The 26,492-nt window shown below is 61.6% G+C and overlaps 1 protein-coding gene and 1 non-coding gene across 2 annotated transcripts; both read right to left on the reverse strand.

Moving 5' to 3' along the window:
• Window positions 1-178: 178 nt before the first annotated feature.
• On the reverse strand, window positions 179-26,492 carry GPC1 (glypican 1). Its single transcript, XM_008138460.3, has 9 exons — window positions 25,998-26,492; window positions 6,515-6,673; window positions 5,153-5,544; window positions 4,230-4,395; window positions 3,541-3,671; window positions 3,334-3,453; window positions 3,106-3,239; window positions 2,566-2,741; window positions 179-2,227 (listed from the first exon to the last, which is right to left on the reverse strand). The coding sequence occupies exons 1-9, from the start codon at window positions 26,161-26,163 to the stop codon at window positions 1,992-1,994; spliced, it is 1,680 nt and encodes a 559-aa protein (XP_008136682.1). The 5' UTR covers window positions 26,164-26,492; the 3' UTR covers window positions 179-1,991.
• On the reverse strand, window positions 9,158-9,239 carry MIR149 (microRNA mir-149). The gene is given in 1 exon segment (NR_129090.2): window positions 9,158-9,239. It is a non-coding gene; the product is annotated as a microRNA mir-149 (primary transcript).

Consider the following 26,492-nt stretch of genomic DNA (forward strand, 5'->3'; position numbering starts at 1 on the left):
CCACGTCCTCCTGGGGTGGGAGGAAGACACTCAGACCCTGCACTCTGCAGCCTCCAGGCCACAGTGCTGGGTGCATTCGTTTCACCTCCCAACAGGCCCTGAGGCCCACCATGCTGTGCACAGCCCATGGGGACACGCTTGCTGCTGGGCTGTGCAGGGAGGGATCACAGCAGCCACACAAGGTCTCCAGCCTTTTATTCATACAAGGACACAAGAACATATGTCACCAGCTGACACCACACGGCAGGACACAGCAGGCCTGGCCAGCCCTTCCAGAGACCCATGTGAGGTGAGGACAGCACAAGGCCCCATTGGGCCATCCCATGCAGCACAAGGGCACCATCCTGGCACACCACAGTCACCGCCCAAATCCTCGAGTCCGGCTGGCCCTTGCCCACAGGGAAGGAGGCCCTGGGCCCAGTCCCCACCCCAACACTTCAGGGTTAGCATGGGGTGAGCGTGCCTGTGGGACTGGGCTACCTGGTGGAGCTCATCTGGAGGCCTGGACCCAACACACCGAGAACGGTGCCAAGGGCCCTGACCAGCAGCCAGTGGCCTCCCCAACCCCTCAAGGGAAAGCAAAGCGGTGCTATAAGCAGCCTGCTCGGGACCCTGGCACTGGCCAGGATGGCTGTCCCTGCCCATGCTGGCTCCGCATCCCCCGGGCCCTCTGGGCCCACCTTCTCCTTGCCTGAGCCCCTCTCTGGTAGGGTGCCAGCCTCCTCCCCAGGGCTGGCAGCAGCTGGGACCCAGGAAGGAGGGCCCCCAGGCCTGTATGAACAGGGGGTATGCCCAGATCCTGGGCCCTCAGGAGGTCATATTTCAAAAGCTATTTGGGAGGAGCTGAGAAAGCTCCCAGTGAACATGGATGAGAAGCATCTGTACATGTCTGCACATCTGGAAAAGCCCTTAACTGTCAAAGCTCCCCCAGGCTCCCTGCAGTGCCAGGGCTCACTGGCCCTGAGCTGAAGTTTCACCTGCCACTCAGCATCCCTGTGGCCAGGTGATGGCCATGGGTTGCCTCCAGCCCTGGCCTATGTTACCCTGAGCTGGCCCCTGGCCCTAACCCTGGCCCTGGGTGGGGACAGGAGGGAGGATAGTGGCCAGGTTGCTCCTCCCACATCTTAAAGTCCTTATGCAGGCCGTGGACCCAGCCCATGTGTGAAGGGGAGGCTCACCTTGGCGGAGGGCCCCAGCTTGCTCTTCCTGGATGGCCAGGAGCAGCAAGCCCACCCACAGACAACTGAGAGCAGAGCCCAGGATACATGGCTGTGCCGGCTGCTGCTCATGGCACATCGGAGGCCCCCGAAGCTGGTCTTCAGCAAGGAGGTCTGCAGGGACCGGCAGCACCTCGCCAGACAGGCTCTCACCTGACTCAGGGTTCTGGGGGGCCTATGGCATCACAGGGTGGAGGCCTGGCTGCATATGAAGGGTTCGTGCATAATCTCAAAGGCCCTCAAGGTCTCAGGTGACAGAGCCCTGACGTCCTCTCGGGGATTCTTGGGGCACTGAGGGGTGGGTCCCACTTTCTGATATCTGGAGCCCCTAGTTGTCATGGAAGGAGGCAGAAGAGGAAGGCACAGGCTCAGGGTGCCTCCCCACAGGCCCCTGGCACTGGTCGGTGATGGTGCAGGGAGCTGGGGAGAGGCTTGTGGGCAGACAGGGGCCCAGGAGGGAGGGCCCCCAGGCCTGCGTGAACAGGGGCAAGCTCAGATCCTGGGCCCATGGAAGGTCCCTGAAATACATGGCTTTTGGGGACATTGTTCCCAGCTGACCTGAGGACCTCACACAAAATTAAGAGCCAGGGTGATGGCAAAACCAGGCCTGTGGGGTCAGCGCCACTCGCCCTGCCCCCAGTGCGTCACAGACAGCAGTCCCTCGCTGTCCCTCTCTGTCCTGCCCTGGGCCTCTAGGACGAGGGGAATTAAATATTGTCTGTTCGTGTTTTGGCAAAGTTAGTCCTTGGCCTCAGTCCCTGGGGCTGGGAGCAGTTACCGCCACCGGGGCCTGGCCGCTGAGAGAAGCAGGGTGAGGAGGAGGACCAGGAGGGCCATGCAGGGCTGGGGGCAGCCTGTGGCTGAGGTCTTCTGGCCCTCCCGCTCCGACAGGCCGGGGAGGGCGTGCGTCAGGGTTGTCCGTGAGCTGGAGCTCTTCTTGTTGACCCTCCGGCCGCAGATGTCTTCGGGGCAGCCGTCCCCACTACCTGAGCTGCTGCTGCCGTCGTCACCTGGGGAGGAAAGGAGGCTCGGGCAGGCCAACCTCGCCCTGGGACCACAGGTGCAGTGTTCCTGCGTGTGGGCCTCCCATGCTAGGTGGCATCCTGCCCAGGGCAACTTGCACTGCCTTGGTTTGCCAAGGCTGGATGGACATCCTGGCCAGGTCTCAACTGTGCTTGGGGACTGGTCGGGGGCTGGGCAGCAGCAGTGCCCTCAGAGCCACTGGAGGCCCAGGGGCTGGAAGGGCCCCTCCCCTGCACCCTTCTGCAGTGGGGTGGGGCTTCATGGCACCCCCATGGCCCTCAGCCCCCGGCGTAGTCCCCACCCCCAGCCGGTGCCTGGCCCTCACTGGCGTCCTGGAAGTCTGCGTCCTCGCCATTGTAGGCGCTGCGCAGCCGGTTGGTCATGATCTTCAGCTGCATGATCTGCTGGCGGATGGTCATGTCGGGCTTGGTGATGTCCACCTCCACCTCGGGGTTGTTGATCTGGTTGGCCAGGCCGTCACCCATCACCTCGGGGAGATACCTGGGGCCAGGAGGACAGCCCTGGGTGACTGCCCGAGTCCCTGCAAAGCGGCACCACCCAAGCACTCCCCTCCTCCCGCCCAGGTGATGGCACGTCTGAGACTCCCTTCCAGTGCCCTTCAGGTGCCAACGGGAGCCCATGAAGGCCCCACAGCAGTGGGGTGTGGACACACTGCATGGTGTGTGGGGCGAGGAGTTGGCTTAGGACAAGGATTTGGCCCTCGTCCCAGCTTTCTGTGTCTGCTGTGTGCCCCCGGTCAGGCACGGCCCTGTGCACCACACAGCACCTGGTGCCTCAGGCCAGACAATGGGCCCACTGAGAACTCACGGGAGGGACGACCTGTGGTCAGCCAGGTGGCACCTACCGGCCCTTGGCCATCCCGTTCCAGCAGCGGTCGTCACTGGAGGCACTCATGGCCATCTTCTCACTGCACAGTGTCCCTGGGAGGCTGATCCAGAAGTCCTGGGCGTCGCGGAGCTGGGCTTTGGCTTCAGAGACCTGCAGGGCAACAGTCAGGCCACTGGGGGCCCTGGCCCAGCCTGCCCTCCCCTCCCCCACCCCCTAGGGCCGGGCCAGCTGAGGGACGGCTCACCAGCTTCTCCAACACGCCCGCAGGTGGCTTCTCCTGCAGTGCCAGCTTGCCCCGTGGCCGCTTCTCCTCAGACCCTGGGCTGTGAGGGTTCACCTTGGGGTTCCCGCAGCCCTGGATGACCTGGGGGGAGACCACAGGGGTCCTGGAGGGGCACGAGGCCATGTCTGGGACACCCCTCCCATGCTGACCACACCCTCCTGCCCGCACCTTGGCCGTGAGCGTGTCTCTGTTGTCCTGGAGGGCGTTGATGGCCTCCGCCAGCCACAAATGCACGCTGCCGATGACGTTCTCTGCGCCCGCCGGGCCCCAGAACTTGTCGGTGATGAGCACCATGGAGTCTGGCACAGGCGTGGGCACACACAGGCAGTTTGTATGTCTGCATGCTGGCCCACCTTATGTCAATGTGTGCAAGCTCACACATGTTGACATGCACATACCGCACTGGCCTACCACACGTCAGTTCAGGTACATGTCAGCTCACACATGTTGATATGGATGCATGCTGGCTCCATATGTGTATATATCAGTGCATGTGTGTTGGCATGTGCCCTTGTTGACCCACACCACGCTAGCAAATATACATATCAGCATGTACCTATTGTCCCACTACATGTTAGTACATGTGCATGCCAGCTGACCCACATATCAGCAACATATATGTTAGCTCATGCATATGTTAGCCCACTGTGTCAATACATGCTGGCATATGTGCATGTTGGGGCACTTGCCCAGTGGGGAAGGGCAGGAACTATGACTCCACAGGGCTCCCTCCCATGCAACTGCCTGTGTCACACTCCACCCAGACATTCAGAAGGAATCCTTGTCCCTTGACCCTGAGGACCATCTGCCTCCCAGGGCCCTGGCCGCGTTGGCAGGTGGTGGCAGTGAGGGCTCACCCAGAAGGTTCCTCCACTCGGCATCCAGGTCGGCCTGGTTGGCCAGGCAGCCCTTGAGTACGTTGCGGCAGTAGTCGGGGCAGGGCCGGGCACCGGGGACCCCCAGGCAGGGTGCGCAGTACAGTAGCTTCATGACGGCCCTCGAGCACTCAGGGCCCAAGGGCACCTGGAGAGCCAAAGCAGCCTCAGCACCTTGTGGTGGGTGCCCAGCCCCCCAAGAAGCCCCAGGGTGGGGGCTCTGGATGGTAGTCAGGTGGCCTCAGTTCTGCTCCAACTTCAGTGGGGCCTGGCCTGGCCCTTCTTGGGGGTCCTGTCTCTTCCCAAGAGGGTGCTGGCCATGGGGGCACTCACCCCGATCATCACTCCCTGGCACACTGTGTCACTAACCCTCCCAGGGAAGCCTTCCTGGGATTCAAGTGCCATGCAGATGAGAGGACCAGAGTCAGGGCTGAGGGGTGACTTGCTAAGGACCCCAGCTGGAGGGGGAGGTGGCTCACACCCAGGGCTGTGTGGTCTGAGACGAATGCTCTCCCACACCTATTATCAGGTGAGTCTGACATGGGCTGCCCAATGGGGCAAGGCACCCGCTGGTCTGCATGGCCTCGGGCCCCAGCCTGCTCTGGCCTCCAGGCACATGTCGCTCTAGTCTCCTCCTGACCTCTTCGGCTGGATCAGCATCAGCCCTAGACCCTTCTTGCTTTCCTTCCTGCCTGACACCCAGCCTGGCCAAGGACTAGACAGTGGGTGGGCTGCCCAGAGTGGAGCTCACATCTTCTAATGTGCTGTCGGAAGGTCCCTGGGCAGCAACCCAGGATCAGGAGGTGGCCCAGAGGCCCAGGGGCCCAGGGGGCTGGGATTTGAAGCAGTGGGGCAGGGTTTGGGTCCCCAAGGAGCTTCTGAGAGCCCTAGGCAGCTGGGCGCACCTGGGCCACCTTCCGGACCACATCGCCAGCCACGCCCAGGCCCTGCACGAAGGAGCGTGTGGCTACGAAGGCACGGGTGGCCCTTAGGCGCAGCTCGCGAGGGGCATCCCCAAAGGGCCGCAGGGGCTCGGCCTGCTTGCCCAGGCAGTCCAGGTAGTCGTCAGGCAGCAGCAGTTGAGGGTGCAGTTGCCTGAAGAGGCGCTCAAGCAGGCGGGCCCAGAACTCAGCCAGCGCATCCTCCAGGTGCAGGTTGGCCCCGCGGTAGTAGAGGCGCAGCTCCGTGTATAGGTCCCGAAAGGCCTTGGCGTTCTGTGTGTACAGCTCCCCGAAGGCACTGGGGAAGGTGTCCTGCAGCGCCCGCTCCGAGTCGTTCAGCAGATGCTGGAAGTGATCTGGGCATGGGGAGGTGGCCGTGAGGTCCCCACACACAGGACAGACCCAGGAGTGCTGGGTGTTTCGTTCACGTCCCACCCACCCCTCCCAGGTGGTGGGGGAAGGCTTTCTCCGAGGCTCATCGTCCGAGGCAAGGATAGTGTGGCCGACCCAACAGGAACAGGTGAGCTCTAAGGAGCTGAGGCCAATTAAAGCTGGCCAGGACCAGCAGGCACGTGGAGATGACCTCGGAGTCCTTGGCTCCCTGGAGTCTGTGAAGCCAGCTGTTGTGGACAGGAGTCCAGGAGCTGAGATCCACGGGCCTCGGATGAAAGCCACTCGGGCCCCTAGATCTCTCTGCCCCATCCCTCCAGCACTGCCCAGTGCCTTCTCCTTCCACACAGATCTCAGTTCAGAGGCCACTTCCTGGTGACCACTCCTCCCCCTAGTGCTCCCATTTAGGCATCATCATGTCGTCCTGCCCTCGGTTCTCTGTGAGGGACTCGGAATGAATGACAAACCGCCAAACTCTTTCTGCCACCACCCCAGGGCAGGCCCAGCACTCTGGCCCAACCCCCGCTGCCCAGGCCCAATCTTAACCCTCACACTGAGCTCCCTGGCTCCAGGCCACCTGGTGGCAAGCACAAGGCTGGTCTCAGGAGAGCACCGCCTGTGAAAGGAGCCACCTCGAGGGCAGAGGAACTCCCCTCCGAGGGCCTGATGGAAAGAATGGCTCCACACCCCCGAACATGCACGCGAGCTGGGCTGTGTTCACCACGGGTGGGTTCAGAGGCCTCAGACTCTAGGGCTCATGGGTCCCTGCATGCAGGTAGCCTTCTGCTACTGGGACCCCCAAATCCAAGACCCAGCCCCAAAGCGCTACCCCAACCACCCTCTGATTCCACCTCACCAAGTGAGACCCCCCCCCCCCAGCTCCTCCAGGACACTGGTTCGGTGTCCTGCGGTCCCTGAGCCCTGGGGCCCACTCACCGTCGAAGCTGCGCAGCTGAGCTGCCAGTGTGGCCTGCAGGGTGCGGCTGCTGTCCAGGAGCGCAGTCTCCAGCTCAGCACGGCTGCGGTTGGCCAGGTTCTCCTCCATCTCGCTGGTGCAGCAGGTGTAGCCCTGGGAGCAGATCCGCAGGTGCTCACCTGCAGGGAGGGGGAGAGGGGTACTGTGTGAGACAGAGGAGGGGTGGGAGGCTGGGGGGCATGGACCCAGGCTGAGGCAGCCATGGGACCAGAACTGGCCTCAGGCTGGTGGGGTCTCCTGGGCAGTGGGTGTGGATGGCAGGCCCCAGAGTGGGCACAGCTCAGGTGCCAGTGCCTGGCTGAAGGCAGGGTGGGGCCTGAGTGGCCTGTGCAAAACCCAGCCCTTCCTTTGCAGGCCTTCGCCTACAGGCCCTCCTGGGAGAACCTGGTGGGTGTGGGCACAAAGCAGGGGTGCAGAGGAGTGAGCCCAGGACATGATGTTGGGTGTCATCCCCCCCCTGCTGCCACCATGCACTGAGGAGGGAGGGCCATCCAGGGGCCGGGAGCAGCTCAAGTCACTTCTGTACCCCAGCAAGGAGTGGCCATGAGGTCCTGTGTGTGGGGCTGGGGATGGGCTGCCAGACTCAAAGCTCATTAGAGGAGGCTTTCAACCTGCCTATAGTGTCCCTCGCCTGCCCGGGCCCAGGCTGAGGATGGGGAGTGAAAAAGGGATCCCTGAGGGGCAGGCAGAGCAGCCTCAGCCTCCTCCCCCAACACCACCTGGGGTTCAAGGTCCCAATGAATAGCAGGCCTGGGCAGACCCGACCTACTATGGGGTGCCTGGTGACGGACAGTTCTGGGCTGGCGAGAGGCACTGGCTCCAAAAGGTGCAGACTACCCAGGACAGGACAGGGCTGGGGAGCAAGTCTGCTGGAGGGCCTGATGTGAGCCGTCCCCGTCAGCAGGACTGGTACCCTTCAAGTGTCTGTCCCCTTTCCTGCACCCTCAGCGGCCCATCACCCCTCGTGCCGAAGGTTCACAAGCAATGTCTTGTCCAGGTTCCCTGGCCGGTCAAGGACAGGCTGAGTCAACACAGCCTGGCAGGGAGGGTCACTCGAGGGAGAGGGAACACTGTACCTTTAAAAACGTGCTAGTCCCGGTTTTATAACAACTACGGTTTTGAGATGGGTGCTGGGATCCCATTTCATAGACCAGGAAACAGACTGGCAGAAATTAGGTTTTGGGACCAGGCGGCTCAGGCTGCAGGTCCCCACACCCACTGGAGCACCCTGAAACCCCACTGGCCCCACCCCTTACTCACAGCCCCCTTCCCAGCCCACTCACTCCCCACAGGACTGGTGCCGGCCTGGGCTGGGCTGGAGTGGAATGCAGGCAGGGTCTGACCTGGGCATAGGCTGGGTGGAGCAGGGGCCGGGGGTCCCCCTGTGCACAGCTCTGGGGTGGTGGCAGGGCTTCCAGGGTCCTGAAGCTGTCCTGAGGTGGGGAGTCCCCGGTGACCTGAAGTCAGCACCTGGCCCAGGGCATGAGCTGGACAGAAGCCTGGGCAGGGGGAGGGGATAGCCTGGAAGTGATCCCAGCAGGCCCATATGAGGGGCTGTGGCCCCACCGTGGGTCAGTGCTGACAGACAGATGCAGCATCAAGATCACTTGCGTGCCTACACCTTGGAGAGCCCCAGACCTGTGGGGGTGCAAAGTCAGGAGTCTGGAACCCGTCCCCCGGGGTGAGTGGGGCCATTCAGGTCTCCTGGGAGCCAGCTGGAACAAGACATGCAGCCTGGCTCCCCAGGGCCTGGCAGAGAGGAGGTACCCCATCCCTGTCCTCCTTCCATGGGGGGGACAGGCACCTCCAGGCAGGGAGGGCTGGGACATGAGCACATTCCCAGCTACCACCCTTCCCTCTCAGCTGCTGTCGCTGACTAATGTGTGGACCAGGACCCTGGCCAGCAGGGGCAGGATACAGAGCCCAGGGCCCTCTCCCCAGGAGTCCCAGCCGGCAGAGCAGGGCAGATACCGAGCTGTCTCCCAGAGGGTAGAACGTGGTGGTGGAATGGGGCTATGTGCAGCCAATCAGGAGGAACCTGAACCCCCTTCCCCATGCTGACCAGAGGACCCCCACCCTGCCAGCCTCCCCAGTAACAGGGACCAGGAGAGCACCCTTTGGCACCTGCTGCTCGGAACCATCAGTCTCCTGGTGGTGCTGGGGGTGGAGGTGAATTGGGGGCATTCCCTGGGGGAGAGTTGCCAGCCTGGGCTTAGCTATGATGGGTACTCAGGCCAGGCTGGCTGGGTCCTGGAGCAGCAGGCTCTTCGGATATAGCTCTTCCGACGGGTGGGCTGCAAGGGCATATGCACTTGTGGGCCAGAGGGGCAGCAGCATCCTGGGCTGGCTGACCTCCCTCCGGAATCCTCCTGGTCCCCTGGTGGTCACCCACCCTGTCCTGAAACCTGACATTTATGTAGACAGCAGAGAGAGAGGCTGAGTCCACAAGAAGTGGGTACAAAACACCAGAGGTGGGGGACTCCCTCAGGGAAGGCTCTGAGGGTTCCTTGGCACTGTTAGCCCACCCGCCGCTCACAGCCATGAGCTGGCCCCACGGCCTTGCCTGGCCACCTCGCCCAGCCGCCAGTGACCTGCGCTGTTCCGGTAGCCCCAGCACAGCCCCCGTCCCTCCCTCCCTCCTCGGACACACACGGGAGTGAAGACACGGAGCCAGAGCTCGGGCACCGGCCTGAGGCCCCCAGGCAGGCTGGGCCGAGGCGGTCCTCCCAGCCCGCTCAGGGCAGACTCGGCGGCTGGCAGTCAAGGTGCGAGGCTTTGCTCTTCCCCTATGTCCAGCCCTGGCCCCTCTCGGCCTGAGTGTAGGTCATCCGTTGGCCCTGGACATCAGGTTGGCAGAGGTGGGCTCTGCAGGGCACCCCCTTGCAATGCAAGCCTGCCCCTCCTGGTCAGAGCCAAGTAGCGCTGGAGGGTGGTCTGCCAGAAGGGATGAGCTCCCTGACCTTGGGGGTGTGCAAAGCAGATTGAGGGATTCTCCACTTGCCATTCTAAACCTTTCTACTCCCAAACACCTACATCTTCTCTCAGCTTAAAACCTGGAGAAGGGTGAGGACCAGGGCAGGGGTCCTGCTCTCCCCGCAATCCACTCTGAAGCTTCCAAGTCGACCTCTCTCCGCCACCCTAGTCCCCCCAACTTGGCTTTTCCCTCTCCACTGACCCCTCCCGGGGCAGAGGCTGCTCCCTGAGCTGGCCAGCGAGCCTCCCTCCTTTCTGCCAGGTCCCTTTGCTGGGTTCTTGACAGCTGGCTACATCCTTCCAGAACTCTCCCTTCCCTCAGTCTCTGGGATACTTCCTCCTCCCCCGATCCAGGTTTTTTTGGGGGGAGAGGAGAGGGCTGTTGTTTCAGGCCCCCAACTCCCAGACCGCCCATCCTGCTCCTCAGTTAAAGTACCTGCACTGGCTTCTCTGGCTGGGGTTCAGACCTCCTACCCCCCCGCCCCCTCCCCCCCAAGTCTTTGCCTTCTCCTTATTAACCCCCGTCAGTCTGTAAGCATCACACCCTACTGCCACCTGCTGACACAGCTCCCAGACCTCCTGTCTTAGGGCACTGACAGCCTCCAAAAAGTGTCCCCATCCCCGAGGGGGATGATGGTGCCACGCCAAGCCCATCTCTCCAGAAGCTTCTATGGCTCACTCGGGTGTGCAGACTTCTGCTCAACCACCTTTAAAGCCACATCCCAGATGCTCTGCACCCACTGACCCAGCCACTGAGTCTCTAATTCGGGGTGTCTCTGGTATGGAAAAGCAGGCAGGGCTCCTTCCCCACCTCCCCTCTACTCGGTTCTGGGCCCTACAGCAGCCTTGGATGGCTGACTTCAGCCAGGGGTGCAGAAAGCTTCCCGAAGCAAAGGCCCTTCTCTGGACAACTGCCCCATGCCCACTCCTGCTCCTGGACCCCACCCAGCTCCAGGAGCAGCGGATCCTCCTGGCATGTCCACCAGCCTGCTGGGTTTGGGCACTGGAGGGAGGTTCCCTGCCCACTGCCCAGCTCCAGACCTTTTCTTACCTCTGCCCCCCGCCCCCACCTCACCTTTGGCCCTGGCCAGTCCCCATGCCAATGACAGCCCCTCCATGAGGGTGGCCTCAGACCCACCTGGGAGAGGACATTTCCACCCTCTCCCTTACTAACACATCAACAGCGGCAATAGCCCCTCCCCCTCAGTTCCCAGCACCCTTCCCTGCCCCTCATCCACCACCCAAAACAAAGCCCCTCCACCATTTCAGCCAAATGACAGCGTCACCAAGGAGCCCCTCTGCCACCGATGCGGAGCCTCCATCACACAGTGGGACCGGCAGACGCATCTACGCTGGGTAGGAGGGGTCCGCCCCCCAAGCCCACGAGGGGCTCCTGCTGCCGGAGGGCGACGAGCGCGAGACCGGCCCGGGCGGCGTTGCGGGCAGCCTAACAAAGGCCGGGCGGCCCTGGTCGCCAGCGCCGTGGGGGTTCCAGGAGCCCTGGTGCCGGTCGCTGGCCGCAGGCTGGGTACGGAGGACCGCACGCCTCGGAGCCAGAGAGAACGCGAGGGGGTCTAGAGATGCGGCTGTGCTCTTGGCGCAGGGAGAAGGGGGTGCTGGTGCAGTGGGCGCGGTGGCGCAAGGCGGAGGGCAAGCGAGGCTGCGGCAGGGAGGGGAGGGGGGACGCCGTAGGGGCTGCGGTAGGCAGGGGGAGGGGAGGAGAGCGAAGCGATTGGCAGGGAAGGGGCTTGCCGCAGTGGGTGCGGCAGGCATGGGGAGGGGGTGGCTGGAAAGGGGGCTTGCAGGGGCTGCAGCACTGGAAGGGAAGAGGGATGGGTTTGACAGAGGAGGAAGGGGGGCTTGATGCAGTAAGGGGGCTGCGGCAGGCTGCCGGGGCGCAGAGGAAGGGGGTGAGAGAGGTGGCGGGACACTGCGGGGATACTGGCGCAGAGGGCCATGGGGATGGGGTAAAGGTGGGTTACTGATGGAGAGAATGGTTGGTGATGGGGTGCAGTGAGGATGGAGAGATCCAAGGAGTGTGGAGAGGGGCGAGGGGGCTCATGATGGGAACAAGGGTGGAGAAAGGATGGGGATGCAGAGGAGGGCCAAGATGGGCTATGGCAGGGTGAGGGTGTGGGAGCATGGGCTGCGGGTGGGGCTGAGGAGGTGGTGATGGGGACCAGAGTGCTGGAGATGAGGATGGCGAGGAGGGAGTGACGGCGGTGGTGCCGCGCCTGGGGAAGGGGATGCACTGGAACGCGGAGATGGAAATGGCTGTGGTGGATGGTAGGCTGGGGCCCGGGCGGGGTCCCCCAGCTTGGATCCCAGCTCCGTGGACGCCACCCAAGCCTTGGCCCTAAAACCCTTCCAAGCGGCAGCGGCGGTGGTGGCTGCGGCTCCAAAGGCGGCGGCGGCGGCGGCGGCGGCGGCGGCGGCGATGTTCCCGGGAAACGCGCGCGACTCCGGGTGCGGGTAGATGGGGGTCTAGAGGTCCGGCGGGAAAGGCGGAGGAGCAGGACCGGGCTTGGAGTGCTTGGAGGAGAGAAGCCGGAGCAGGCCAGGGCGGGAAGACGAGGGATCAGGACTCTGCGACCACCGCCAGGGCAGCACCGCAGCCGCACTGGCGCGCACGGCGAGGGCGGCTCCCCGCGGGGACGCGCCTCCTCCCACAGCCCCGCCCGCTGCGTTCGCGCCACCCAGGCTGCCCCGCGCCCCCTCCTGCCGCCTGCCTGGCAGCAGCCCACAACCCCTAGCTTCCCTCAGCCCTGTGACTACCAGGTGCCCACTGGGGCAAGCAGCCGAGCCCCTCCTGGGTGCTGCTTCCCATCTGGCTGGAGGATAGGCCCCTCCTCCCTGTCCCCCTCTGACACAGCTGGCACAGGGTGTCCTGTGCTCATAGGACCCAGGGTCCATTCAGGGATGCTGATGAGGCTGAGGGGTGGGTGATGTCAAGTTTCCCTCCTGGATGGAGAGTGGCATCTGACCACCTGGGAGTTCCCTCTCCCACTGACAAGGACCAGATCCCCTCTGCTGTCTGGGGACTCAAAGGCCATCACCAGTCACCTGGCATTCTTGGGCAGCCCCTCCAGTCCACCAGTCTCTCACTTCCACGACCTGGGCCTCCATCCCGAGGTCCTGGATCTGCTTCCCCTAGGAAATACTAAACCCCACTTGGCCACAGTCTCCCCTGGCTCAGCCCCCACCTCCTAGGTCACCCTCCCACACCTGGGCCCCTCCCTGGACCTCATGATGGCTCCCATCAATACCCTCCACTCCCTGTAGCCCCAGCCCTGCCCTTGCCTTCACTGTGCCTGCCAGCCCCACTGGAGAAAACCTCCTGCTCACCGCTGAGCCACCCTCCCCTCAGTGCAGCGGCCCAGTGTGTTGTACCCCCTCAGCCAGCCTGCACATGGGGACATGGAGAGACTTGCTGGACAGGCCGCTCTCGAGCAAAGTGCCCTCGCCAAGGAAGGACACAATGCCTAAGACCCTGGAAGAAGGGTTTCGCCAGGTAGCTCACAGGTGCTCTCTGTGCTGCTTGGCTCCTCCTTAGGGGATACCAGGTGAGGTGGTGGGCCCCATGAAATGTGGGCCTGGTCACAGCTCTGGCTGAGAGGTGGGGCCCCCTCCACTTGCCTCTCCACAGCTGCTGCAGGGTTCACGAGTAATGCTGTGGCCTCAGGATAAGTTAGGGACCAAGGGGACTCTGGGTTTGCAACTGTGGCACCTGTGACCCCAGGTCTTGGAGAGGGTCCTGGGCCTGAGATGCTCCCTGGATGCCTCACCCCCAGGCCAAGCTCAGCCCTGCCCAAGCTGTGCTGTGGGGGGCACCTGTCTAGAACAGGTCTACATGCCCACCCCTCACAGCTCTCCCATCTAGCTTCCCCTCCCCCCACTGCTAGGGCCCGGGGGCAGCTGAGGAGGCCCTGGGATGGACTGGTGCTGCCCCTCTGCCTTGTCCAAAGGGACATCCTTTTACTAGCAGAGGGGGATGCTGCAGCTCGGATCCTCTCATCCACGTTCCCCACAAAGACGCAGTGCAGGCCCATCCATCCACCCTGAGAATGCCAAGCAGGCAGAGCTGGTGCAGACTCTCGGCTGGGCCAGAACACAGAGAAGAGCCGCCGGTGCCACCAAGGGAGCCCCCAGGGCAGGCCTCCAGGCAGGCACGCCAGCCCCTGGGCAATCTCCCCCACTTGCTGCTTGGGCTAACACCTCCATTTCACACGCCCTACCCCCTTGCCCGCCCTCTTTCAAGGCCCAGTCACTCCTCTCCTCCAGGAAGCCTTCCCAGGACCCTCTGGCACAAACCACCTGCCCTCCCTTGCAGCCCTCCCTGAGTCCTGACAGGAGGCGGCACTGCTCTGCCTGCTGTGGAGTCTCCCCTTCCCTTCTCTGGACTCTGCCCAGCACCCAGGCCAGAGCTGGTGCCGCATAAATAAACTTGTAAATAAACAGAACCTTTGCCCAGTGCTGGCATTTAAGGAAACAACACACCTTCATTGCCCCAGAAACGCAGTCTTAGACTTCTCCCCAGAAACTGGCACCCCCCTGACCTGTGACCCCTCCCCAGAGGTAGCATGACAACCAGCAGTGAGGTTGTGAGGGAACCTACAGGGTAAGTTCCCGCCCCACGAGGGGTGTCTTCCTGTCACAGAGGCCTGGCCGAGGTCCTCCCCACTGAGGTGGAGGGCTCCCTATGTGCTATGTGAGGGTCTCAGCCATCTCCAGGTTTCTGAATCATTTCATCTTCACAGTGATTCCTCTTTCCTCTTCTAGCATAACAGAGCCAACCAAGGCAGCTAAAGTGGCATGGGCTGTCACTCAGCTTGGAGGAGAAAGGGACAGGGCCCGGCACAGCTGAACAATCCTGGCCTCCCACCTTTCCCTTGGATTCCAGTCCCAGGGGAATTCCTGAGCTGGCGGGCAGACACCTCCGCTGAGCAAGCTGCAGATGCCTCCTGGAGAGGCAGGCTCTGGCAGGAGGGCTCCTGCCACTGACTCAGCATGGCCACCCAGGCAGCAGGCCATCTCCTGCACGCACCCAGCTCTAGGTGTGTGGGTGCCCAGCAGGGAGCCCAGCCCTGCAGGCAAGACTGGAGGCGGGGGGGGGGGCACTACAGGTACAGGACAGGACACGGTTAGATGGGAATTTCAGAAAAATGATGCATTATCTTTTAGTGTAAAAGGAATTGGCCCAAAAGAATGGAAAGCTGGGACTTCAACAGAACCTTGTACAGCCCTGTTCATAATAGCATCATTCACAAGAACCCAAATGTGGAAATGGGCGTCCACTGATGGATGCGTGATAAACAAAATGCGACTTGTCCACACAACGGGAATTATTCAACAAGAACTGAAGCACTGACATACGCTACAGCCCAACAAACCTCCGAAACACCGTGCCCATGGAAAGGAATGACACACACTGTGAATTCCACTTGTGTGAGGGTGGGCGCCAGGGGCTGGGGGAAGAGAGGAGAGTGGCTGTTTAATGGGGACGGTCCTTTGGGGTAGATGAGAAAGTTCTGGGATGATGGAGGTGATGGCTGCACAATGTGAATATGCTTAATGCCACTCAACTGTGTAACTAGAAATGGTTAAGAGGGTAGATTTTATGTATATTTTACCACCAAAAAAGCAAACAACCTCACTCCAAATATTTGGGATATACTTATACTAAATATGAGAGCATACTTATGCTAAAAATTTATTTGTTGTTTATTTGAAATAATTCAGGACATATACCACAGAATTATTCAGTTTGTCTGGAAATTCCAATTTAACTGTATCCTGTAGTCTTATCTGCTAAATCTGACAGCCTGTGGTAGAGTATGGGGAGAACCCTGACTGAAGTCACACAGGCCCCCATCGTCACTTGTGAGCACACACACATGTGCACCCAACCCGTGGAATCACCCTGCTTGCCCGGCTCCCTGGAGGTGGGACCTGTTGTGAGCCCTGGGGGCAGGTAGGAAAGTGAAGACCATCTTATTCCCTGACTTCTCTAGCTCATCTCCTTGGGATGGTCAAGCTGGAGCACCATCTGACTGGGCCAGGTCTCTAAGGACTCAGGGATCTGCTGCCCTAGGTACCATGTCTTGGCCCCTGCCCTGTCTAGCCACTCCCAGCAGGCAGAGTGGCACTGGGACCCCATATAAACAGCCCTAGGCAGTCAGACCTACAGCAGATAGCTGAAGGGATGGAGCCAGCCCCATACCCAGAGAGAAGCCAGAGGGACAATGACTAGGTCCATATGGCTCCTCTGAATCAGGCTGCCAGATCCCCAGGCTCGACCACAGGCTGACCACATGTGGGGTCCCCCTGACACTGTCTCCTGTTCCCCTCTCACCTCTCCACAGGCCCTGCAACATCTTCTGGGGCCTTTGTCCAAGGCTCCCGTCTAAAACCCAGCTGCCATTCTCCAAGGCCGCCCGAGAGCCCCTCCTGACTGGTGGCAGGGCCCTGTGCTGAGGGGAGTACTCCCTCACTGTGGGCCGCCCCTCCAGGAGGGGCCTTAGCCAATCCTTCCCCAAATTCCTAACTTCCCAGGGCCAGGGCCAGCCAAGCAGGAATAGAGACACCACGGATGGCCATACCCTGGAAGCAGCAGTGGGTGCCCAAGGGCAGTCCTTCCCCTCCAGCCTGGACCTCCCTCAAGTCCTCACACCCACAGTATGGCTCCTCAGCTCGGCCAGGTGCAGGCTGGCCCCTCCCCACCAGCAGGCACCCTTCCCCACAGTGGCCTCTGGAAGAGAAAGCGGGCTGTCTCTCCAACAGCTGCTCCCGACATGACGCTCTGGGTACCATGAGTTCTGAGCTGGCAGGGTGAGGAGCAGCCCACTCCACGAGGCAGGCACTGCTACCTACCCCAATTCACAGAAAAGGACATTGAGGCACAGAGCAGTTCAGCAATCAGCTCAAGGTCACACAGCCAGCGAGTGTCGCTGGAGCGCCTTAACTCCACAGGCTGGCAGGGTCCAGCAGGGCAGATTTGGGCTTCCTCTGGGGATCCACCTCTTTTCCAAGATGACTGACAGTGAGAATTCCTGGCCCTGGGCCAGGGGCATGGCCTGCCAGGTAGCCCAGCAGGTGGCCTCCCTCAGAGCTCCTCCCTCCTTCCTGTGGCTCTGATGCTACCTCCTCAGAGCAGCCCTCCAGCCTTCCCTACATTTTATTTTGGTTAATCCTCACCCGAGGATATTTTTTCCATTGATGGTTTTTTTAGAGAGAGTGGAAAGGAAGGGGGGAGAGAGAGAGCGAGAGAGAGAGAAATATCAGTGTGAGAGAGATACTACACCAATTGGTTGCCTCCTGCATGCACTCCGACCGGGCCGGTGGGGGTGGGGTGGGGGTTGAGCCTGCAACCAAGGTATGTGCCCTTGACTGGAATTGAACTCATGACCCTTCAGTTCATGGGCTGATGCTCTAGCCACTGAGCAAACCGGCTAGGGCCTTCCCTACTTTTCTGTGCATGTCAAGTGCTTGCCAAGGACAGGGCAAGAAGGCCACAGCTCACAGCAAGAGCAGCTAAGCCATGCTTGGGGCCCAGCCCCCTTCCCAGGTGGGGAGGGGTCTTAGCTCTACAGCCCGGCGGTGAAGGGGACGGAGAGTGTGATTGCAAACCCCACGCACTTGTCTTAATTCACACATTATTTCTCTTCTAACTAACAAATGTCACGTGTGGTCACTGGTCACTGTGGTCAGCAAAGCCACAGCTTGTGAGATTTCTGATTCTTGTCTGATCCCTGTGCATTGTTTGTGGCTGCATTTCAGCACAAAGAACAGCACCCAGCACACAGTACGAGCTCTAGGAACACCTACTGAGTGATTCAGAGACAGGACCTTTCCTCGCCCCCATCACTCTACCTGCGGGTCATTGGCCAGGCTCCCACTTGGCCCCAAATGCCTGGAGACCCTTCCTACTCCTGTCCTGGTCCCAGGCTCCTTGGGTGCAGACAATGGGGCTCCACCAGCTTTCCCTGGGCCCAAGCCTGCAGACCCCTTCTCGGAATACTGTAACGAAGTGCAACATGATGCAGAGGGTCACGAAGGAAGCCAGGAGCAGTGTGGCAGTTACCAGAGCAGCATTATACATGTGACCTGGGGCCACAGAGCTTTCCTGCAGCAGGTCTCATGCTGATTAGAATCTCAGAGCTGTGGCAAGCGTAAGTGGTATTTTGAGCCATCTGTTACAAAGGTGAAGGGACAGGGAAGTCTCAGCGGTTCCTATTGGTAACCAAGTCCCAGACACCGAAATGCCGCTGTGCCTCGTTAATAGTGACAGGAAAGGTAGCTTTCAGTTAGATGTTAGAAAAAAATGGAGATATAATATTTCCATTTGGGTGTTAGGTCACTCCAAGGGAAGATGTCAAGATACCTGGAATGTCCTGTGGGTAGCTCCCACCAGGCCAAGGAAAGGGATCAGGGATGTGTGGCTGAATTATTTAAGAGTCTTGTCCCTTTAAAATACCTCTGTTGGTCCAGTGTGTCCTACACTCCATGACAACTGGAAACACCAGTGAGCGCCTGAGCCAACGCTGGCAGCGGGTGGCATCATCTTTCTCCCCAGAGCCTGGCGGTGGTCACAGGAGGGTGGGGTGTATTTCCCCAGCCCCCAGAGCCGGGGATGTGCACCCAGGACCCCAAAGGCTTGAGGATGTACTCGGACGGCACATATGGCTCACCATAGGGGCCCGGAAGGCTTCAGGTGGCCCTAGGCATTGAGGATATGTTTAGACACAGGATGGACCTGGATGGCCACCCCAGGCCCTGACAGAGATCCTCAGGGTTGGGGATGTTGTCTGAAGGTGTGCACAGGCCACACACCTCCACAGATTTAGGTATTGATTGATGGTGAGCCCAAAACATGTGGCCCCAAGGTAGACTCGGGGCCACAGTCACCTCCAGGTGTACCTGCCAGGGCCTTGCTGCCCACCTCGGAGGGAGACATGCCGGTCTGCAGCCCAATTCATGGCTGTCCAGCCAGGTGTGGAAGAAACAGTGCCTGCTGGGCCCTGGACTGCTGGGTTCGGGAGGGCTTGGCAGCCCCAACTGAGTTTCTCACTAGACTCTTATCTTCCAGGAGGCAGGGACCATGGCTTCTCATCTGTGTGTCCCACAGAGGTGAGCACATAGTGGGTGGATGGATGAGTGAATGGATGGGTGGATGGATAGATGAGGGTCCTGTACCTCCCAACCTGGCCAGCCCTCCCTCTGCACTCGGGACCACACATCCAACACCTTCAGGACAGATCATGTGGATGCCCCCGTCTCGAAACAAGGCAGGCATGCATGGCCTTGCCCTCACCCACTCCTCCCTCCCAGTGCTGGCACCATCACCTGGTGCCCACACCAGACACTTGGGGCAAACCTGGGCCAGGGCAAGAGTGACTCACTCAGCAAGCAGGTGGCAGGGCCTGGCTTGGGGCAGTGAGGTAATGAGGGAGAAGCCACTTACTTGATGGATAGTGCTCTGAGCCCTGGGGACCCCCTTCTGGGACTCAGTTTCTCCACCTGCACACTAAGTGGTTAGACCAGATGGTACTCAGTGTGCCCTACTGACACCCCCAATCCTGCTCACTCTGGGAGTCTTGGAGGAACCTACAGGCAATGGGCCATAGGAGGTCAGGGCTTGGCTGAAGGAGGCAGGGTCTGGGACCGAGGCCTTGGCCAGCCCTAGGGTACTCCTGGCAGATGGTAAAGAGGGGAGGGGATGAAGGGACCCAGATCTGGGGTTCCTGAAGGACCTCCCATTACCGGTTCCAGACCCTGCTATGGCTGCCCTGTCCACTGGCTGGGCCCTGGGCCTCGTCTGCACCCAGATCCCTGTGCTGATGGAGGCCTGCCTCGAGATACAGCTGGGTGGTCTTCACCTAGCACCAGCCCCGCAGCACTGCTTGCTGGTCTTCTGTCTGCCTCCTCGCCTCCACCTGGGTCCTCAGGCCAGTTTGCAAAAAGCCTGGTTCCCTCCTCTGTTGGTCCTGTGTCTTCTGAGACACAGCAGGGCCCCAGGCCTCTTGGGGGCTTAGGTCAGGGCGGGTGGTGAGGGAATAAGATTGATGGAGCCCCCCGGGGCTGCCCTGTCACCCAGCCAAGCCTCCAGAACCCAGGGAGCATTTAGCACAAATGAGCAGCAAGCTTCCCCATGCCGCCGGGTGCCTCCCTCCTCTCTCCCTCTCCACATCACGCCTCGCCTCCGGGCCCCTCAACCCCCTGCCTGCCCAAAGTCCACCTGGGGCTCAACACCTGTCCTGCACACTGTGTCCCCTGCTTAGAGGCCCTTCTGCTTGCAAGTGGGGACCCTGAGCCTGTTCAAGGCACAATCCTAGACCCACCTAGGATTCCAGCCACCGGCACCACTCCCAGCCAGGGGCCACCTGCTCCCCATGAGGGTCCTAAGGCTGGCCTTTCATTGCCCACCCTGGTTCCCGGACAGGCCACAGGAAGTGTGGGTTGGGCCAACAGTTACCAGGCTCTGAGCATCAAAGTGAATGCCACCTCACCCCCACACACTTTGACAGGAATGAAGAAGCTGAGACCCACAGGGGCAGGGCGCTGGCCAAGGACTAAGCAGCAGCACAAAGCAGTGCCCAGGAGCCTTCGGGTGGGCCAGGGGATGCTCTGACCACCATGCTGTCTGACACCAGGACTGAGCCCCTGGCAGACTCGGGAGGCATGGCGCTATCTTCCGGAGCCACCATCATTAAGTTCTCAGTGGCCACAATCTCCACCCACCACCCACAGGAAGTGCCTCCCCCATTAGAGGCATGGGCCCCAGGACCTCAGAAGGTGACCTCCCTTGCAGATGGGGTCCTTGCAGATGGAACTGGTTAAGATCAGGTCACACAGGAGTTGGGTGGGCCCCTTTGGTAGGATTGGTGTCCTTATTTTCACAAAGAGAGATCTGGAGGCAGACACAAGGTGAACACCATGTGAAGGTGAAGCCAAGGAAGGAACACCAATTCAATGGCAGCCTCCGGAAGCTGGGGAGGCCCCGCACCTTGATCTTGGACTCCCAGCCTATGAGCTGTGAGATAACACACTTGTGTTGTGTAAGCCGCCTCGTCTGTGGTGTCTATTCTGGCAGCCTGGGGAAGCTGCCACACTCCCGACCCCTGGCACCCGGCCCAGGTCTGGCACAGGGAGGCACTCAGCATACCTACTCCCCAGACTTGGGGAGCACCCCAGAAAGTAGAGCCCGCAGGGTGCATGTGTTGGGGGTGCCTGGGGAAGCTGGGAAACAGGGCCAAGCCCCAATGGAGAAGGCATGAGGAGGACCCAGTTGGCGGAAGGGGGTGCATGTGTCAGGAAGGTGGGCCAGCCAGGAGCCAGCCGGAGATGATGCTGAGGCCATAGGCAGACAAGGGGAAGGGGGAAGGTTTGCCTGGACTCCCAGAAGCTCCTTGACCCACCTAGGATTCCAGAATTCCTGCTTGGAGAGACTAGGTGTGAGCACCTCACACCCAGAGTTCCCCTGCATCCCACTGCCTGACGGGGCTGGAGGCCTGGGCCCTGGCCCGGGAGCCTAGCGTCCACTGTGTGGGAAAACAGGCCAGCCTGCATCTCATCCTTGGCTGCCATGTGCTCCCACCTGGGAAGGGGGAGGGGCCTGGAGAAAAGAGGGTGAAAGACTTCAGCATCCCCCCACTGCACCGCCCCCACCTCCAAGAGACATCAGGCAGCTCAGGGCACCTGCTCAGGCCTGTTCCTAAACACACACAGGCAAGAAAGTCTGCCAGCTGGCATATGGATGAGGAGCTGGGAGCCGGGGTGGGTGGCCCTGGGCTGGCACCCTCACCCTCCTGAGCCTGTGGGCAGTGACCTGACCCCACAGGGCTGTTGGCAGTTAGACACGATCAGGGCTGGCACCTGGTGCCAGGCACAGAGGCATTGCATGGGCAGGGGCTGGGAGCAGGCAGCCCGCCTGACGCCTTCCAGGCCCTGACACGGGTCTCGAGTCTTGGTGTGAAATCCCCCTAAACCAGGTCGGGCCTGGGGGAGGAGGATCTGGCTTCCAGTAGAGATGTCCAACTTGTCACTACCCAGGCAGGTCTAGGACTGGGCAAGGCAGACACTGGTGCCAGGTGGTCTCGGCAAGCCCCTCTCCCTGCCTGTCTCTCCTTCCAGGGCCAGCCAGGCCAACCCTGTGCCCATGTGCATGGGAGCTCAAGCAAAGGCGTGAGTACGCCCACACACCCACTGCGCTCTCCTCCTGGCTCTGAAGCCCAGCCCACGTGTCCCCAGCCGCTCTCCAGGAGGCCTCCTTAGCCTGCAGGCCTGCCCACCACAGGCTGGCACTGTTTCTAATTAGTGCAGCCAGTGTACCAACAAAATGACCACCGTCTTCTAGGCTTGCCTGCTCCTGCACAGGAAGTTTGTCCCATGATTCCCTGGGGACTTGGCCCAGCATGGTGCTGGGGACACATGGGGGCTTCTCCTCAGGCGGCCAAGAGCACACAGCCAGGACACCCTTTCTGTACACCTGGGGTTCCCTGACTCAGATCCCTGGTGCTCAGAAGCAGCGCTGCTTAGCAGGACTGGAGCAGCAGGCCCCAGGGCCACCGGAGAGCCAGCCTTCACTGTACGGGCACCCTGGGGCAGTGGGGGGAGGCATAGGACAGCAAGGCCCAGCTATGTGTCAGGATGGATGGGGGCAGGTCTAGGACAGGGAGGCTGGGCAGGGCTGGCGCTAGGAGGAGTCCTAGGGGAAAGTTTAGACAATTCTGACACAATCTAAAAACCAGAGCCAACAAGAGAGTGGTCTGGCTGCAAGCCCCCATTTCAGGCCTCAGGGCTGGGACTGGGCAGCCATTGATGCCACAGGCCTTAGGTCAGCAGACTGGCTCTGGACCGCAGAGCTCCACGTGGGCTGGGAAGGGAGTAATGTGGCTCCTTTGGGCCTCAGTTTCCTCGTCTGTAAAACAGGTGATACACTAAGACCCTCACCTGGTGCACTAACTAGATGCGATTCCTCGAATCTGGCTCACAGTGAGGGCTTGTCTCAAGGGCAACAGACACACTGTCACCTGGGGGTCTGGGTGACCTCTCCAGACTCCAGGGAGGAACAAGGGGGAGGATGTGGCCTGGGGTGCCCACGTAGTGCTCAGGCAGCATGTTCCCCCTCCCACACCCTTCAGGGATCGTTGAGACTATTACCATTGTCACAAGTACAGAAATAGACACAGAGAGCTGAGCGGGTGGGAGGACAATGTGGCAGGGCCTGCATCTGAATCCAGGCCCAGGGGACACCCCACCTCTCGGAGGAGCAAGCGATGTGTCCAGCACAGAGGCTCCAGCAAGGGGCCCAGACCATTGCATCACGCAGGTGGCCCTGTCAGATCCTGGCTCCCCCACCCCCCTACCCCTCCAAGCCCCGCCCCCATGCTGGGAATGATGAAACCTCAGCTCCTTGAATGGCGGAGAGAGTGAGGCAGAGCCAGAGGCACAGACCACCTTGAGGATCCACGCCAGGCACACAGTGGGCTTCTGCCTTCTGAACAGGATGGGGGACACAGACCCTCTGGTTTGGGGATAGGCTGTGTCCCAGGTGGCCTGCAAGAGCTCCAGTGATCATGGCTGAGGGACAGACTCAGGGTGGGTTCTAGGAAGTGTAGGGAATGCCCAGGGCTTCTGAGTATTCCTCCACAGAATCTGTGCCCCCCCCCCCAGTCACGTGGTTAGAGTGGACACAGAGAAGCAAAGGTTTCTGCTAAGGGGTCTGCTGATGCTCACCCTTATTGGCAGGCAGTCCCAACCCTGGGGCAAAGGAGCAGTGGCCAGGTCTCAGGTGGCACTGAGAGTCCCATGCCCCCACTCCGCAGAGCCTGGCACACAGCAGGACAGGCATGAGTCCCCAGTGAATGTTGACCTAGACCCTCCTTGACACCAGGAGATGGACCAGGTTCTGTGGCTACAACAGGGGAGTATGCAGACCCGTGCTCCCTAACCCCAGGACCCCAGTGAAGGGTCAGAGACACACAACAATTGTGCCAAGCATCGGGAGGCCAGGCAGGTGCTCAGGAAACATCTGGGGACCAGAGGCAAAACCTGCCAGTGTGCATTCGTGATTCAGCACCGCAGAGGGATCCAGCCTGGCCCTGCTCACAGCCCTGGCTTCGGTGCAGCCCTCCGGCCGGAGGGAGGGCCACCGGGCTGTGTGTCCCTCAGGCCTGCGTCCTCCCCTGTAAAATGGGCTGACAGCCACCTTCACCACCACTGGGACCAGCAGTCCCCAAACCCACACAGTCTCCTCTTAGAGCCCACCACCATTTCTGCTCCCTTGGGCAGAGGCTGAGAGGCCACCCCAGACCCAAGGCTGCCCTTCCTCCCCTCCAACCACAGGGAGCACCGAGTCTCCGTCCCGCGTGACCTGGGCCAGCTGAGTGGGTCGCCATGCTAGAGAAGTCTGGCTGTTGCCCTGTAGGAGAGGGGACCTATGTATATAGCAGAGCTCCCCAAGAACAGCGTGCTGCCGAGGGGCCACCAGAGGGCACCCGGTCCACGGAGGCCCGGCTGAGTCACAAGGAGCAGGAGGGGAGAGGACTGGTGGCCGCTGCCTTGGGAGGTCACTGTTTCTTTCGTCCCACGTGGCGCTGGCACTTTCCTCAGGGCTCCCAGAGGGCACTCTGGAGTTGTAGAACTCTTGGGGGGAGGTGGGGTGCAATTTGGGGAAGGGGACCTGGCAAAGCAGCTCTCCTGATAGAGGAGCCATGGGGCAGTGGCAGGGAGGTCATGGTCGCTGGCATTCCAGACCCAGAGGAGGGTGATGCCTGAAGCCTTGGCCTGGGCAATGCTTGGACAGCTGCTGGGTCACCACACTCCCCCGGCTGGATGGACAGCGCCCCGCCTCCATCCATCACACTCACAGCAATGCACTTTGCTCATTCTCGTCCTACTCACTGCATCCTCCAGCCCACGGGGGGACAATACCCAGCCCTCCACCCCCACCTCAGCCTCTCCAGTTTCCGAGTTTTCTCCTAGCCCTTGGCAGCCTCCCAAACCTTGCCACTCTGTCTCTCGGCCTAACTAGGATGGAGGCCTGTGGATGCGAACAAGTTTAGGATGGCCCCCAAGGACACAATGGCTGAGTGGGAGTGGACATGTGGAGGAGGGCAGTGGAGAAGGCTTCTGTCCAAGATTTGGGGCCGGGTGGGTGCAGAGACCCTGGTGTCTGGGGAGGGGTCCAACAGGAAGGCCAGGGACATCCAGGCAAAAGTTCCTCTGTGTGTGTGGGAGGAGTCGGGGGGGAGGGGCGGGTGGAGCATGAACCAAACTGTGCAGAAGGTCTGCTGGCTCCGGGCAGGGGTAGGGAGGCAGCCCCTGACAAGGACAGGCCTGTCGGCGCGGGGGGGGGGGGGGGGCGGGAATCTCTCAAGGCAGCCTTCTGTGTGCCTACCCCTCCTGGGAGCCAGGGCTCCAGAGCCTGGCTAATCCCCCAACCCCCAGGTAAGGCAGGGCCATGGACCCACCCCGCATACTGATGCACTCCTCTCGTTCAGCATTCCTGTGGACGTGGCCGGTTCATGTCTCCCTCCCATCTCACTGTTTGAGTATGGCCCTTACCTGCCTCGCCCACCCCAGTCTGTGAGGCACACGGGCCCAGGGCAGTTTGATTTGAGAATGAAGTCTGGAGTCTGGGAGGTCCTTAGTACACTACTCCATCTCCCACCCTCACAGGCATTGCCTCTGCAAAGCTCCTCAGAATCCAGCAGGGAGGGGATGGGCAGGGCTGTCCGGCAGCTGCGGGGCTGAGGCCACCTGGGAGGGTCCATGTTCTTACAAAGAAATGGCATGGCCCCTGGGAGAGATCCAAAATGCTGACCACCTGAAGCTGGAATCCTTGGGAAATGGTTCAGAGTGCTAGGCAGGCAGGCATGCCAGGTGGGCACAAGTTTCAGGGAAAGAATCCCTGGCAGGCAGCATTCCTGCTCACCAAGGCAGGGCTCGCACCCCCACCCCTACCGCCTTTAGGCAGCCTTTGCTGGGGACCCCGCGGGAATCCCCAGCCCACCCGGAGGCGCCTCCCAGAGAGGCCCGCACAGTTGAGTGGGAGTTCCTAGCCCCAGGCCACCGTCAACTGCGCCCCTACAGCCCACTCCAGCCCCGCCGGTGCGCTGGGCCGAGCCCAGCCGGTGGCCGAAGACGCCCCGCTGGAGCCCTGGCCGTGCAGGGGGGCCCAGTCATAGTCCTGCGAGGACAACTCCACGGGAAGGAGCTGGTGAGCCTGTTTGGTGCTGGTGGAGACCGAGCGGAGCGTTGGAGACCGGACGGAGGGAAGGCAGCAGGGGCTCGGAGGCGAGGGCCCGAGGGGATGCGGGCGAGGGGAGGCGCAGGGGGCTACTCGGAACTCGGCGGCCCGACACAGGCGGTGGGATTCGGGCACCCAGGGCGAGTGGCCGCGCAGGGCCGACGTGGGTAAGCAAGGAAACCCGGACGCGCCGGGGTCCGGGGCCCGCAGCCCTCACTCACCCGAGATCTCCGCCTGGGGCACATCACTCAAGCTGAAGCCCTTGGCACCGTAGATCTGGCGGACTTCGCTGCAGCTTCGGCTCTTGCTGGCAGGGTCCCCGCGGGCGCAGGAGGCCAGCGCGGCGGCCGCGCACAGCAGCCACCAGCCTCCGGCCCGGAGCTCCATGGTGGGGCCGCGGCGACCCCAGTCGCCTGCCGCGCCTCTCTCGGATCCGGTGGGGCCCGCGCAGCCCTAGCCCGCGAAGGGCAGAGCCAAGGTCCCGACACGCGGCTCGCAGTCGCAGACGGCGGCGGAGACAACAAAAGCCGGAGGCGGCGCAGGGCGCGCGGGGCTCGAGGACCGGCTGCTGGGTCGGGCCGCCCAGAGCGCAGCGGGCGAGCGCGCAGTCCCGGCTCGGCGCCTCCCCCGGCCCGGCCCGGCCCCTCGGCGGCCAGGGAGAGAGGAGGGGAGGGGAGTGCAAGGGAGGGGCGCGCAGGGTGGGAGGGGGAGCCCTG

This window comes from Eptesicus fuscus, chromosome 11, assembly GCF_027574615.1.
Source record: "Eptesicus fuscus isolate TK198812 chromosome 11, DD_ASM_mEF_20220401, whole genome shotgun sequence".
Lineage (NCBI taxonomy): Eukaryota > Metazoa > Chordata > Mammalia > Chiroptera > Vespertilionidae > Eptesicus > Eptesicus fuscus.

Excerpts from the sequence above, each read along its gene's own strand:
- GPC1 (XM_008138460.3), bottom strand. The coding sequence starts at position 26,163 with ATGGAGCTCCGGGCCGGAGGCTGGTGGCTGCTGTGCGCGGCCGCCGCG. Across the intron at positions 6,674-25,997 it reads GCCCCAGGCGGAGATCTCGG|GTGAGCACCTGCGGATCTGC; the intron begins GTGAGTGAGGGC and ends CCCTCCCTGCAG. Across the intron at positions 5,545-6,514 it reads TCAGCTGCGCAGCTTCGACG|ATCACTTCCAGCATCTGCTG; the intron begins GTGAGTGGGCCC and ends CCCCATGCCCAG.